This window comes from Eulemur rufifrons, chromosome 23 (genome assembly GCF_041146395.1).
Source record: "Eulemur rufifrons isolate Redbay chromosome 23, OSU_ERuf_1, whole genome shotgun sequence".
In the NCBI taxonomy this organism is placed as follows: domain Eukaryota; kingdom Metazoa; phylum Chordata; class Mammalia; order Primates; family Lemuridae; genus Eulemur; species Eulemur rufifrons.
This window is the reverse complement of record NC_091005.1, coordinates 25917979-25932573: the sequence shown is the minus strand read 5'-3', so window position 1 is coordinate 25932573 and position 14595 is coordinate 25917979. Positions and strand designations below refer to the sequence as shown.

At 44.4% G+C, this 14595-nt stretch overlaps 1 protein-coding gene across 3 annotated transcripts in view; it reads right to left on the bottom strand.

The window, feature by feature from the left end:
- Positions 1–434: 434 nt before the first annotated feature.
- LOC138373955 (liver carboxylesterase 1-like) overlaps positions 435–14595 on the bottom strand; it is a 36005-nt gene continuing 21844 nt past the window's right edge. For all 3 annotated transcript variants that reach the window (XM_069456635.1, XM_069456634.1, XM_069456633.1), the window contains 5 exons: positions 13694–13774; positions 13280–13427; positions 2170–2301; positions 1095–1167; positions 435–804 (listed from right to left, as the gene is read on the bottom strand). In XM_069456635.1, coding sequence (XP_069312736.1) covers positions 621–804; positions 1095–1167; positions 2170–2301; positions 13280–13427; positions 13694–13774 — 618 coding nt within the window. In that variant the 3' untranslated portion in view covers positions 435–620. The remainder of the gene's footprint in view (positions 805–1094; positions 1168–2169; positions 2302–13279; positions 13428–13693; positions 13775–14595) is intronic.

The following is a 14595-nucleotide window of genomic DNA, read 5'->3' as shown; positions in this document are numbered from 1 at the left end:
GAAGGGACAGCCTCACAGAGGGCCTGGGAGGCCACTGTGTACGTTGAGGAAGGTCCTGCACACCTGTGGGAGGGTCAGTGAAGGCCAGGCACCACGGCCACAGGTCACCACGGCCCCTCTCCCTCTACCGATCCAGGTTCATGCTCAGCCTGTGCCACCTCCATCTCCACAGGGAACTCCAACTTGAGGGAGGACGGCTGCACTCTGGCCAGCCCCAGTCCGACCACTGGAAGCTGTCGGGGCTCAGAGGGTCGGGGCATGTGCACAGTCCCCTCAGCACCTCCCAGGGCCCAGCCTGCTGGGTGCTGCTTGTCTGGAGGCCAAGCCGTCCCCAGCAGAGGCGCCTTCCTACTGCTGGTGCCTCCCTCTCCATCCTCCTCCTCTGAGGAGGAAACACTAAAATCTAGCCAGAGACACAAACACTGATCTGGCCTCCAGAAGAACATTTATTCCCACAATTGAGGTCACGAGTGCCAAAATTGCATCTCTCTGGCCTCTGTCCACCCCCAGGGGACAATTCTCCAGCCCCACAACCTGATGCTCTCTGACCCACGATCACCTTCTGTAGAATAGCCCTGTCTTGGCTCCTCCAGGCTCCAGAGGCAGGTGGAGCCTCCCGTTCACAGCTCAATGTGTTCTGTCTGTGGTGGCTTCTTGGCAGCCTCCGTGCCCAGGAGCTTGGTCCAGAAGTCCACTTCCTTGTCCTTCAGCTTCTGGGCTGCCTGCGTGGGGACATCAATCTGCAGGTACCCTTCCTTCTGGTCGTACGCTGGCCAATGGGGCAGTCCCTCCCCATTGGGGTTCCTGGGGACAGAATCAAACAAACTGCTTAAAGCTGCTGTGTGGTCCCAGCAATCCTCTGAGACTTGCAGGGATCTCCTGACTCATGTCTTTCAAGAGGCTTTTACACCTCCAGAGACGGGGAGCTCACCACCTCCTGGGGCAGCCTGTCCGTTTTCAGAGAACTCTCATTGACACGGCACTGTGCTCACAGGGTGGGGAGTTTGGTCACTCAAACTTTAGAAGCTGCCCCTTCCTCCCCAAAGAGCCACCTGCCCCCACCGACCCTGCCCCACCTTTGCCACCAGCCTCACCCATTCCGAGCAAAGTTGGCCCAGAATTTCATCACCGTCTTGCTAAGTTTGATCTCTTCATCTGAAGCACCCTCTGTGGGAACAAGAAAAAACCTTTTGCTACTCAAAGTTGATTCATGGTTCAGCAGCGTTAGTGTCACCTGGGAGCTTGTTACAAACAATAGTCTTGGTGAATACACCACACACATACACACACACACACACGGAGTCACAACCTGCATTTCAAGAAGTTCCTGGTTAATCCCTGTGCACTGTAGGGTTGGGGATGATTATCTAGAGCTCAGCAAGGGGCATGCAGCCAATCCATGCCCGGCTGCCTTTGTCTTCTGTGACCCCCACCTGCCTCCTCCCCACTCAGCGTCCTAATGCCTCACACCAGGCTTTGCTCTGCAGAAATCCCAACTCTCGGGGTTGCTCTCCCTTGGGTCTTTCTCAATCTCCTACACACAGCACATTTTCATATTACGTAACATAGCAGAGCTGCGAATGTCCTAAGGAATCACCAGACTGGGAGACGCCCAGAGGCACTGGTGTGTCATGAACAGCCACGAGGTGGGTCACAGTCACCTGTTACTGCTGAGAGTTAAGGTATTGAAGACATTTGTTAGAATTTTTCTTTAAAATATGTTATTAAATATTTTAAGTTAAAGATACAAGTTTTTATCAAGCAGAGAGACAGAAGGACAGACGGCAGACGCACATTAGACCCAGTTCAAGGTTAACACCAATTCTAACCTGAACTTCACTCACATTCTGATATGCTCTTGTGAGAGGGAAATGGAGTAGTGACATTCTGGCCCTAGAGCAGGGCCCTGCAGGTGACCCACCTCTGCCTTATCGATGCCACAGGCCAGGATTCTGAGAGTGACCTTGGCTGAGGGCACATGAGTGCACATCCTCCTTCACGCGTGTCAGAGCAGGAGGAAGGGTGGGGGCTGCACAATGGCATTCGACCCTGTTACAGTGAATCGGGAAACTAAGACCAGGACAGAAAGAGAAATCGCTCAAGGCCTCCAAACCAAGAGTGGAACCCACATCTCCTAACTCCAGGCTCACAGCCACCAAGAGCCATTACCTTTTAAAAATGGGGCTCCCAAGACAGAGAAGATCTCATCCCCGTGGTCCCCTCTCACCGTCTTGGGTTTCATGTCTGATGAGAAGCTTGGGCGGTACCGAAACTCATACATGTAGGTGGGGGCTCCGGCATCTGAGAAGACACGATTCGCGCACAGTTCCTGTTACCAGACACAGCCCTGGGGGGTGTCAAGGTCCAGGCCCTGCAGGAAACCCCTGGTGATCAGCACAGTGAGAAACCGTTTCAGGAAAGCTCAGTGACTTGCTGTGGGCCGCAGAGCTGGTTGAGGTGGAACTGGGATTTGAGCCAGGTAGTTGTTGACTGAGTGAATGAAATTAATGAATGAATATTGAATGAATGAATGTTAAATCCCTGGATCCATTTATAACAACTGTCGTTATAAGGACACTGGCTCCTTTTGCCACCAGGTGCATTCACACACATGAACATCTTTGTACATCCAGTTTACACTACTATAGTTCACTGATAATAGACTAGTGCCCATTCAATTGGAGAATATCTGCAACTTGATAGGTGTCTTCCATGCAGCCTAATTTTGACCATTTCCAGTGTTTTTCTCACCCATTCTGAGAAGAGTGAAGCAATCCAAGTTGCGTGCCTGAAAGTGAGGTTACTGAAAAACAGAACGATGCAGAGACAGAAGACTGTGGCTCTTGTTTCTAAGGATCCACAGCACTCAGTGCCTCGTGCTTCACTGTCCCTTCACACACCCTGCTTCCTGCTTGGCCCAGCGAGTGTTAAGGTGTTACGGCTGTGGTAGAGATGAGACGAGACCGTGGAAGGGTGACCTTGCCTCTCTCCTGTCCTCTCCTCCCACCAAACCCACTCGTCCAGGCCCCAGGGAGACGTCAGTTTCCCTAGTGACTGGCTCACTGGAGCCACCAATCCCTGCTCCTCCAGGAATAACTCATGGGCCACCCAGGCCTGCAGCTCAGCACTTTGCTTTGGTCACAGTGCCCACTGAGGAGTGTCCCTAAGAGGGAAAGAGGCCCCAAGTCAGGCTGCTGGAGAAACCTGACAACTTTCTCCCCTTGGGTATAGTAAGAAATTTGTAAAATGCAAAAAAAGAAAATGAACAAAACATCACTCATAATCCCGCCACTCAGAGAAAGCCTCTGTTAATATTTTAGCATATCTCCCTTTTACGTAGATAAAACTTGGATGATACTATATAGGTTATTTTGCAACATACTAAATCATCTCTTAACATCTTTAAATATTCATCCACAAAAGGACCTAACGATATATGTTACCCCACTGTGAGGATGAAGACTAACTTATTTAACCATCTCCCTCGGCCCCCATCACTGCACCCTTGGCTTAACAGGAATTGTTGTTTGGGATAAGCAAGCCATCCTGCTGAGGTCTGTAATGCACTGGTTAAATGGCTGCTTCAAGATCAAGTGGAACTTGCTAAAAGTAGGGTTTGACCTCGCCTCTGCCACTCAAACGTTTTACAAAGGAACTCAGAGCCCAACCATGGAGGGAAGACCTTTTGTGAATGACAGAACTTATCTTAGGAAGCATGTTTCCCAAAAGATATTTTTTAAAACTTCTAACTTTTTGCCCAAAACAACTGAGATTTATAAAATTCCTACAATTATAACACAAGTTTTCAAAGGAAAGTAGGGCACAGATCTGGGCCAGCACAATCCGGAAAAACAGAAGCAGAGACAATAAAGAGAGCTGGTAATCAAAGATATGAAAATTAAAATGTAGTGTGATATTCTTTTTGGTGGGGATGGTTTATATAATTGGCTGCATTATTTTAATTTTTAATTTTAGTGTCTCAAGTGAGAAAAGGAGTTAAGAAATCCACGCTCATAGGATCAGGATGGCTGATTAGGCACAGGTACTAAGTACCTGCTCCATGGAGAGGAACAAAAACACTAACCATACTCTCACATTTCAAACAGATCACCTAGGAGACAATGCTAGGATTCATCAGGACAGTGACAGGAAACAGCACGAGTGGGAAAGGAGAGGGTTCAGGGCCACTTGCCCAGCCAGGGACTGGCTAATAGCTGAGAGAAGTTCCTGGATACGGGGACACAGTAAGAGAGAAGCCCCCCGGGGTCCATTTGCGGAGACACGTTTTTACAGTCTTGGCTACAAGAGAACCCCTGACCCACACCGGGCTTGGGCCTAGCATGGGAGCTGCTTGGCGACTGCGCAGACACGTTCCAGAAAGGGGCTCACACAGACTCCCACAGGTGTCTGAGCCTGGAGCAGCGTGAGCCAGGTGCTGTTCTGAGAGCCTGATCCTGGCGAACTGTGGGCACCGCCCCAACCGCCGCACTGCTCCGAGGAGGACGCAGGAGCCTAGGAACCCCCAGGCACCCCTTGGAAGGTCCCCGCCGCACTCCTGTGGGCTGCTGTTGAGACTGAGACATGGGCAAACAGCCTTTTCTCTATTTTCTCGCCCACACTGCCTGCCTGGGTGGGGCCCCTGCATTTCCAGTCGCAGGTTCAAGGTGCCATTTGAGAGTGTCATGCTGGGATGCACCCGAGCCTTGGGCCGGGTTTGGGCTTGAAGCAGCTGCAGCCCCCACCTGGCTGGGGACTGGCAGGGAAACCAGGCTTCCCAGCATGCATCTTGGGCAGAGCCCCCATCCTGCAGCTGGCTGCTGTGGGACAATCTTGTGCAAATGACACTACTCAGTTTCTTGCCAGCTCAGCCTGCCTGAGAAGGGCCCTGCCCCTTTGGTAATGGCTCAGGGCACCATCGTGGGAGTTTGAAACCAGGTAATGCCCCACCTTTGGTCCAAAATTGGGCCGAGGCCGCCACAACCCTGCCCTCTGAGGAGGGACAGGGGAGCCCAAGCTCTCCTATGTACACCCAGGACGTGCCCAGCACTCTGCGATGGGCTGCCGTGGGAGAGAATCGTGAGCAGGCAGCTCCCCCACCCCCAGCATCTTGCCCACGCTGTTTGTCTGGAAAAGGATTTACCTTCTGTGGTCACAAGCCCAAGGGGCCACTCTGGGAGTTTAAACCTGGGCAGCACCCTGTCCTTGGACTGAGTGTGCGTGGACACAGCTGCAGCCTTGCCTGGCTGAAGGACAAGGGAGCCCAAGCTCTACTACACACACGTAGGACGATTCCCACTGCCCTGCTGTGGGCTCCTGCGAGACTGAGACGTGAGCAGACACCACTCCCCACAGATTCTTGCCTGCGCCACTTGTTTGAAAGGGGCCCTGCCTGCCTTAAGTGCAAGCCCACAGCTGGTGCCATTTTGATATTTCAACACTGGGCTGCTCCTCACCTTCAGGCTGAATTCAAGGCTACATGACTGTAGCCACCACCTGGCCAGGAAGGGGCAGGGGAGACAGAACTCTCATAAGCACACTTAGGACAGTACCCGCTGCCCTTTTACAGGCAGCTGTGGAACTGGGGACTAGCTTGACCAATCTATTGCAGCTACCAGTGACACCAATATGGACCACTTGGGTCTTAGTGGGTGGCTCAACCACCACTACTGTCACTCCTCACATCACACGAGCTGCATAGGGGCCTGAGAAGCCACCAAACCCAATCCTCTGCTCCAAATTCTAGCTTCTGAGCAAGCTACCTGAAAAGCCCAAGAATTGGCCACCCAGGACACACTAACACTGCTGTCAATGTAAGCTGCTCTGGGGACTAAAATCAGGCATACTCAGACCACTGCTTCCGCCACTACAGCCCAAAGACTGGCCACCGCTGCTGTTCAAGTGCCAGAAAATCTTCACCACAGACTCAACTAAAAACCGTTCCATACACCAACAAAGCAAGCGTAGATACCACTGACCCTGTGTACTGCCTAAGAAATCATACAAAGATCACACTACTGCAGGCACCCAAACTCAAAGCCAAAGTGTCCTACTCAACAAACAACAAATATACCTCTTCAGGAAAAAATTCTCACCTTCTTAAAACAATTTCAAAAATCAGAACAAGCAACTGCTACAGCAGATATCAACAGAAGGACACAGGAAACATGAAAAAACAAGGAAATATGACACTATCAAAGGACCACAGCAACTGTCCAGCAACAGATCCCAATCAAAGAGAATACCTGAAATGTCAGATAAAGAATTTAAAATACTGATTCTAAGGAAGCTCAATGAGATGGAAGAGAAATCTGAAAATTAATATAAGGAAACAGAAAATCAATTCAGGATACGAATGAGAAATTTATCAACAAGAGAGATATCATAAAAACAACCCAAACAGAAATTCCAGAGCTGAAAAATTCACGGAAGAAAATACAAAAATATTAAAAACTTCAAGAATAGACTAGATCAAGCAGAAGAAAGAATCTCAGAACTTGAAGATAGGACTTTGGAAAAATCCAGTCAGATAAAAAATAAGGAAAAAAGAATGAGCAAATCTTTTGAGACATCCGGGACTACATAAAGTGACAACTTACAAGTTATTGGTATTTTCATGAAGGAAGGCAGATCAAAGTTTAGAAAACCTACTTAAGGAAATAATAGTCAAAAAATTTTCAGTACTGCCGAGACAGTTAGACGTTCAACTACAGGAGGCCCAATGATCCCCAGGCAAACACATGGCAAAGAGGACTTCACCATGGCATATCCTAGTCAGAATAACTAAAGCTGAAGTAAAAGAGAGAATTTTAAAAATCACAGGAAAATACTGTCTAGTCACCTATAAAGAAAACCTCATCAGATTAACAGCAGACCTCTTAGTAGGACAGAAGAAAATGGGATGGCATTTCCAAAGTGTTGAACCAAAAAATCAAAAAACTGCCAACCAACAATTTTACATCTTGCCAGAATAAGCTTCACAAATGAAGGCGAAATAAAGTCTTTCCCAGATAAGGAAACACCGAAAGAATTCATCACCACTAGACCATCCCTACAGGAAACACTCAAAGGAGTTTTAAACATGGAAACAAAAGATCAATATTCATCATCACAAAAACACACAGGTCTCACAAAACGATTACACAAAGGAGGAAGAGAAAGGAGTTAAATGGCAACATGACAGAAGATCAGAAAACCACATGGGCAAAAGAACAGAGAAAAAGAAAGAATTTATAAAACAACTAGAAATAAACTGACAATATGACAAGAACAAAGTCTTACATATCAGTATTAATATTGACTATAAACGCTCCACTTAAAAGATACAGATTGGCAGAATCGATTTTACAGAACCTAACTACATGTTGCTTACAGAAAACCCACCATACATATAAAGACATATATAGACTGAAAGTAAAGGAGTGCAAAAAGATATTGTATGCAAATGGAAACCAACAGTGAGCTATACTTGTATAATACAGACATTGAATCAAAAATAGTTTCAAAAGATGAAGAAGGTTATTATATTATGGTAAAAAGACCAATTCAGCAAGAGGATGTAATGATCCAAAATGTATATGTACCAACATTCGACCACGCTGATTCACAAAACAAATATTACTAGACATAAGAAAAGAGACAGACAGCAACACAATAAGAGTGGGGGACTTCAATACCACACTCATAGCACTAGACAGATCATCAAGACAGAAAATCAACAAAGACACATTAAAATTAAATTGGACTTTAGAACAAATGGACTTCATTCACATTTATAGAACATTTCACCCAACAACTAAAGAATAAACATTTTTTTTCATCAGCACATGAAACATTCTACAATATAGATCACACTTTAGGCCACAAAACAAGTCTTAACAAATTTGAAGAAAACCTGTATCGTATCAAGTAGTTTTTCAGAACACAGTGGAATAAAGCTAGAAATCAATCATAGAGGAACTTCAGAAACTATATAAACACATGGAAGTTAAATGGTATGCCCCTGAATGATCAGTGGGTCAATGAAGAAAAAGAGAAATTAAAATTTTTTTGAAATCAATAAAAATGAAACACACCACCACCAAAACCTGTGGGATACAGAAAAAGCAGTGCTAGGAGGGAAGTTTCTAGCATTAAATGCTTACATTATAAAAGTATAAAGATCATAAAATAACAACCTAATGTTGCACCTCAAGGAACTAGAAAACCAAGAACAAAGCAAACTCAAAGTTAGCAGAAAAGAAATAACAGAGAGCAGAGCGGAACTAAATCAAATAGAGACCCCCCCCCCCAAAATAATACAAAGGATCAATGAAACAAAAAGTTGGTTCTTTGAAATGATAAACAAAATTAATAAAACACTAGCTAGACTAACCAAGAAAAAATAGAGAAGAGCCAAATAAACATCACAAATGAAAAAGGAGACATTACAACTGATACTACAGAAATACAAATGATCATCAGAGACTATTATGAACAACTAAAGGCTCACAAACTAGAAAACCTAGAGGAAACAGATGAAATCCTGAAAACATACAACCTCATGGGATTTGAACCAAGAAGAAATAGAACTCCTGAATAGACCAATCATGAGTAGCAACTTGAATGAGCGGAAAAACAAACAAACAAACAAACAAAAAACTCCTCCCCAAAATAAGCTCAAGACCAGAGGGATTCACAGCTGAATTCTGCCAGATGTACAAAGAACTGTTGCCAATCCTACTGAAACTGTTCCAAAAGATGGATAAGGCGGCAATATTCCCTATCTTATCCTCTTAAGCCAGTATCATATTAATACCAAATCCAGGAAAGGATGTTTGGAAACTGTAGACCAAAAACTGTGATGAACACAGATGTAAGAATCCTCAACAAAATACTAGCCAACTGAATCCAAGAGCACATGAAAACGATAATTCACCATGATCAAATGGGTTTTGTACTTGGGATGCAAGGATAATTCAACATACACAAGTCAGTAAATGTAATTCACCACATAAACAGAATTAAAAACATAAACTACATGATCATGTCAATAGATGCAGAAAAAGCATTTGACAAATTCAGCATTCCTTCATGACAAAAACCCTCAAAACACTCAGCAAAAGGAAACATACCTTAAAATAATAAAAGCCATATATGACAAACCCAAAGCAAACGTCATACTGGATGTGAAAAAGCTGAAAGCATTTCCCTTGAGAACTAGAACAATTCAAGAATGCCCACTTTCACCAGTTTTAGTCAACATAATACTGCAAGTCCTAGGCAGAGTATCAGGCAAGAGAAAGAAATAAAGGGCATCCAAATTGGAAAAGAGGAAGTCAAATTATTTCTGCTGATATGATCTTATACTTAGAAAACCCTAAGGATTCCTCCAGAGGACTCCTAGATTGGATAAATGAATTCAGAAAAGTTTCAGGTTATAAAATCAATGTACAAAACTCAATAACATTTTAATACACCTGTAATGATCAAGCTGAGAATTAAATTAAGAACATAATTCCATTTATAATAGCTCCAAATAAAGTAAAATATTTAGGAATAAACTTAATCAAGGAGTTGAAAAATCTCTCCAAGGGGAACTACGAAACACTGATGGAAGAAACTGTAGATGACACAAACAAATAGGAAAACATCTCATGCTTATGGATTGGAAGAATCAATATTGTTATAATGGCATACTGCCCAAAGCAATCTACAGATACAATGTAATTTCTACCAAATATTAATATTAACCTCGTTTTCACAAAATTAGAAAAAAAACAATTCTAACATTAATATGAAACCAAAAAAGAGCGTGAATAGTGACAGCAATCCTAAGTGAAAAGAACATAGCTGGAGACATCACATGGACTGTCTTCAAATCCTACTATAAGGTTATAGTAACCAAAACAGTGTGGTACTGGTATAAAAATAGACACATAGATCACTAGAAAAGAATAGAAAACCCAGAAATAAAGCCACATACTTACAAGCTAACTGATCTTTGACAAAGTTGTCAAGAACATGCACTGGGGAAATGACGCCCTTTACAATAAATGGTGCTGGGCAAATTGGATAGCCTCATGCAGAAGAATGAAACTAGAGCCTTACTCCTCACCATATTCAAAATTAATTCAAGATGGATTAAAGACTTAAACGTAAGATCTGAAAGTACAAAAATCCTAGAAGAAAACCTAAGAAAAATTCTTCTGGACGTTGGCCAAGGCAAAGAATTTATGACTAAGATCCCAAAAGCAAATGCAACAACAACAACAAAATAAAAAAATAGGACTCGTTTAAACTAAAAAAGCTCAGCACAGCAAAAGAAATAGTCAATAGAGTAAATACAAAAGCTACAGAATGGGGGGAAATATTTGCAAAATATATATTCAATATTCAATAAAGAACTAATATCAGGAACATAAAAGGAACTAAAAAAATTCAGCAAGAATAATCCAAACACCCTCCTTAAAAAGTGGGCAAATGACATGAAGAGGCATTTTTCCCAAGAAGATATATATACAAATGGCCAACAAACATTTGAAAAAAAATCCTGAACATCACTCATCATCAGAGAAATGCAAAGTAAAACCACAATGAGATACCGTCTTACTCCAATTAGAAGAGCCATTATTAAAAATGCAAAAAACAATATATATTGGGGCAGATGTGGTGAAAAGGAAACATTTACACACTGTTGGTGGGAATGTATATTAGTACAACCTCTATGGAAATTTCTCAAAGTACTGAGAGTAGATCTACCATACAATCCTGCAATCCCACTACTGGGTTATCTACCCAGAGGAAAAATCATTATATCAAAAACATACTTGTACTCGTATGTTTAGCACAGCACAATTCACAATCACAAAGATATGGAATCAAATTCCCATCAACTGATGTGCAGATTAAGAAAATGTGCTATATATATACCGTGGAGTACAACTCAGCAATAATAAAGAATGAAATAATGTCTTTTGCAGCAACCTGGATGGAACTAGAGGCTGTTTATCCCGAGTGAAGTAACTCAGGAACAGGAAAATGAATGCCACATGTTCTCACTTATAAGTCGGAGCTAAACTATGGCTACACAAGGACACACACAGTGGTGTGATGGACACTGGATACTTGAAAGGGGGAAGGGTGGGAAGGGACGAAGGATGACAAATCTGTGGGGTACAATGTACACTACTTGGGTACACCAAAAGCCCAGACCCTACCACTATAAAATAGTATATATACATGTAGGTGAATTCAACTTATACTCCTCAAATTCATTAAAATAAAATAATAAAATAAAAAATATACCAGAGGCAAAAAAAAAAAAAAAAAAAAAAAGAAAGAAATCCATATTCTTATACACTGGAAAGAAAATCTGCAATATGTATCAAGAGCTTTATCAAGTTCCTATAGTCAAATCTAGTAATATCACTTCTAAAATATATCCTAAGAAAATTATTAAACATGTGGCTAGAGATTTATGCACATAAGGCTGAACATAATGTTATTTGTAGCCTCATAACATGAGCAGCTGACTGAAATATCCAATAGGAATATTAAAGTAAATGGTAATATCCATTCAATGGAAATGAATCTTTTTGAATTTTTATTGACATCAACAAAATCATCAAAATATAACCTTTGTATTAATAAAAACATAATTTAAAATTGATTTTTAGATAATATATGACAAGGAAAAATTACTAGAAGAAAATACATAAAAACTTTATAGCAGATAGTTCTAGGTGGAGGAATTGAGTGATACCTAGTTCCTTCTTTATGTGTTTATATTTTTGAAACTTTCTACAATTATAACATTAATTTTATATTCAGAAAAGTTATTTTTATCAAAAAGAGACAAATACCAAAAATGAAAGTTGATAAAATCTGAATAGTCTAGCAAAAAGACGGAACCCAAAGTAATGAAAACTTACATAAAAAGCACCGGGTCAGTACGGCCAGAACCAGCAGAAGACGCAGAAGGGAGCACCATAGATCAGAAACACAGCAGGAGGCCAAACCAAGTTTACAGATTTAACCCAGGCAGCTTCTGGCTACAGGGTTTCACCAAGGCCTTTGGGAGGAAGAAACAGTAATCGACACCTGCACCTTCCTGCACAGAGGTGTCCTTGCACACATGCTAGGTCAGCTGAAGCTAGCTTCATTATGCTTATCACGTCCCGAATTTTATTAATAAAACCCCTCGAGCATGGTAAAAGAGAGAGGTCTGGACCAGAGGACCCTTTCCTGGCACGCAGACTAAGTGAGTGGGAACCGGCAGAAGAAGAAAGGTGCTGTGAGGCTCCCCAAATGGCCCCCAAAGGAGGACACCTCCCCTCTAGGTGAGCTCCTGCATACACAAGTTCACACCCCACCCACACAGCCTCACGTCAGTGTCAGAAGTTTCCATGGTAGACTCCACCCCGGCCTTCTGCTTGTCCATTCTGGCACACACCAAGATGGACAAAGCCAGTCCCAGACACTGACATTCTCCAGACCACCCAAGTCTGCTACTGCTCCCTCCCTTTGGCCTTCTTGGTCAGTCTTGGACAACCCTCTTGATCCTGTACTGGTCTCCTGCTCTGCCCCCAGCTCCACCAGTAAAGAAACTAGTCTGCAGCCAGCTCTGACCTTGGAAACCCTCCAAGACCCGTCTTCCAATATTCGTCCTGTAGCCGCACATCCCAGCGTCACTGCAGGCAGGAAGCCCTTGTAGCAGAAGCTGTTGGTGCCTCACCCACATCACCCACATGCCCTACCTGTGGGGCTGCCAGCGTGATGTCCACCTCAAACATCCTTGGGCCTTTGTTGGGCCACCAGAGACTACTATAGCCATGTGTGCTGCACATCAAAGTGCCAGAGAACTAACTCCGTGGAACAGCCTTCAACCAACGACAACTGAGAGCCGGTGGATAAAGACCCCAGCTCCCTCTGCTCAGAAGGGACAAGCCTGAGCCGTGTCCTCTGCTTGTGTCCCCAGCTCTAGCTGTGCACAGTGGACACCTGCTTGGCAATGCATCACGGATTGTCTTCCACCTCTTTCCTCTGACACTTCCCCACCTCCCTGCTGCTTTTTTCTACCATTATCTGACAAGATAAACTGCATGCACCTGGATCATTTACTCAGAGTCTGCTGCAGGCAGAAACAAAAATAGGACAGCGCCACACCCCATGTCATATGGAACCTGCCTGTGAGGCCTGACCCTCGGCAGTGTCCACATCTGTCTACACTGGGACGTGGGCAGGTCAGATACCACAACTGGTGGGGCCAGTGTTCCCCTCCTGTGTAGCCTCTAGGACTCACCTCTGTGGTGTCGGGCCACAATCACAGATGGGACACCAAACATGCCATCTCCAATCAAGTCCAGGAACAGGTCTTTCTTTTTGACAGGGTCGTCTGTTCCTCCTAAATACTCCTCAATGGCTACTGAAGTCAGCTCCTCAGGGATGTCCTGAAATAGATCCAGACAGTGACCACGTCCCCTGGTGAGCAGTGCAGCTTCTCTGGCCAGTGAGCGAGGCTTGCATCGGTGGAGAAGCTCTCCAGCCCTGGGCAACTCCCCCCAGCGCCCGGGTGGTGAAATGAGGAAGGTAGAAAAATGGGGCCAGAACCGTCAAGCCCCAGTCTCCACTCTATAATTTAATTGATCTGTGATTTGGGACAAGTCCCTGCCCCTCTTTGGGTCTCACCCAATTCCCACGATTCCTAGACTCTTACAGTAAGGGGGTAGGACTTCCACAAGAGTGACGTGGCCGTCTTCTGATCCAGTTTGCCTTCAGAAAGTGGGTAGCCCATCAACTATTAAAAGAAATGATTAAATATTTGTGAATCACTGGGAATGAACAACAGCCAACCTCACCAACCAACCAATCCAACACGGTCTGAAGGTCCTCTAATTTTCTTGGGCCTTGAAAAGCATCGGTCTTTAATGAATTGGGCAAAATCAAGGAATCAAATGGACTTCCATCCAGAAACTCAAGGATTGCAAAGAGGATTAAAATAAGTTTGGCAGAAGCTGTGCCAGTTTTTTGCTCTGTTTGTGTATGTGTGTGCGCATGTGTTTGTGTGGTGTGTGTGTGTTTGTGGTGTGTGTGCAGCAGGCTAGAATCCCCACAGTGGTCAGGGAGGCAGAGAGGGAAGCTGTAGCCAGGCTAGTGCTGAACTCCAGGGCTCTGGGGCAGGTGACACAGACCTCTCAAATACTCCACCTGTCACAGATGACACAGAAAGTCCCAAATCCTGCCATCCCGGCTTTGGTCTTTGATATCCTTCTGAAGGGAGAACTGCAGAACTCTCAGCACATAACGACTCTGTCCAAACCTCTGCACCCAGAGACTTCCTCAAGCCCCAGCAGGTCTCCCAGCAGCTTAAGGTCAAGGCCCCTACAACGGCCCCAGCCCCCTTACAATGCTGCCTGAGAAAGCTCCACCTGCCAGGGAACTTACTCTTTGCTGCAGCCAAAACCTGGTGACAGGCAGAGGCCCCTGAGCCCCTCCCAGAGCAGTGACTTTAGAAAGCTTCCAGTTATAAGGCCTTTCTCTGCCCTTCGGGATGCAAATCTACCACCCAAGCTGTTTCCTCAAGGACCTGAGGGGCCTGGCTATGAAGTGCAAACCTTC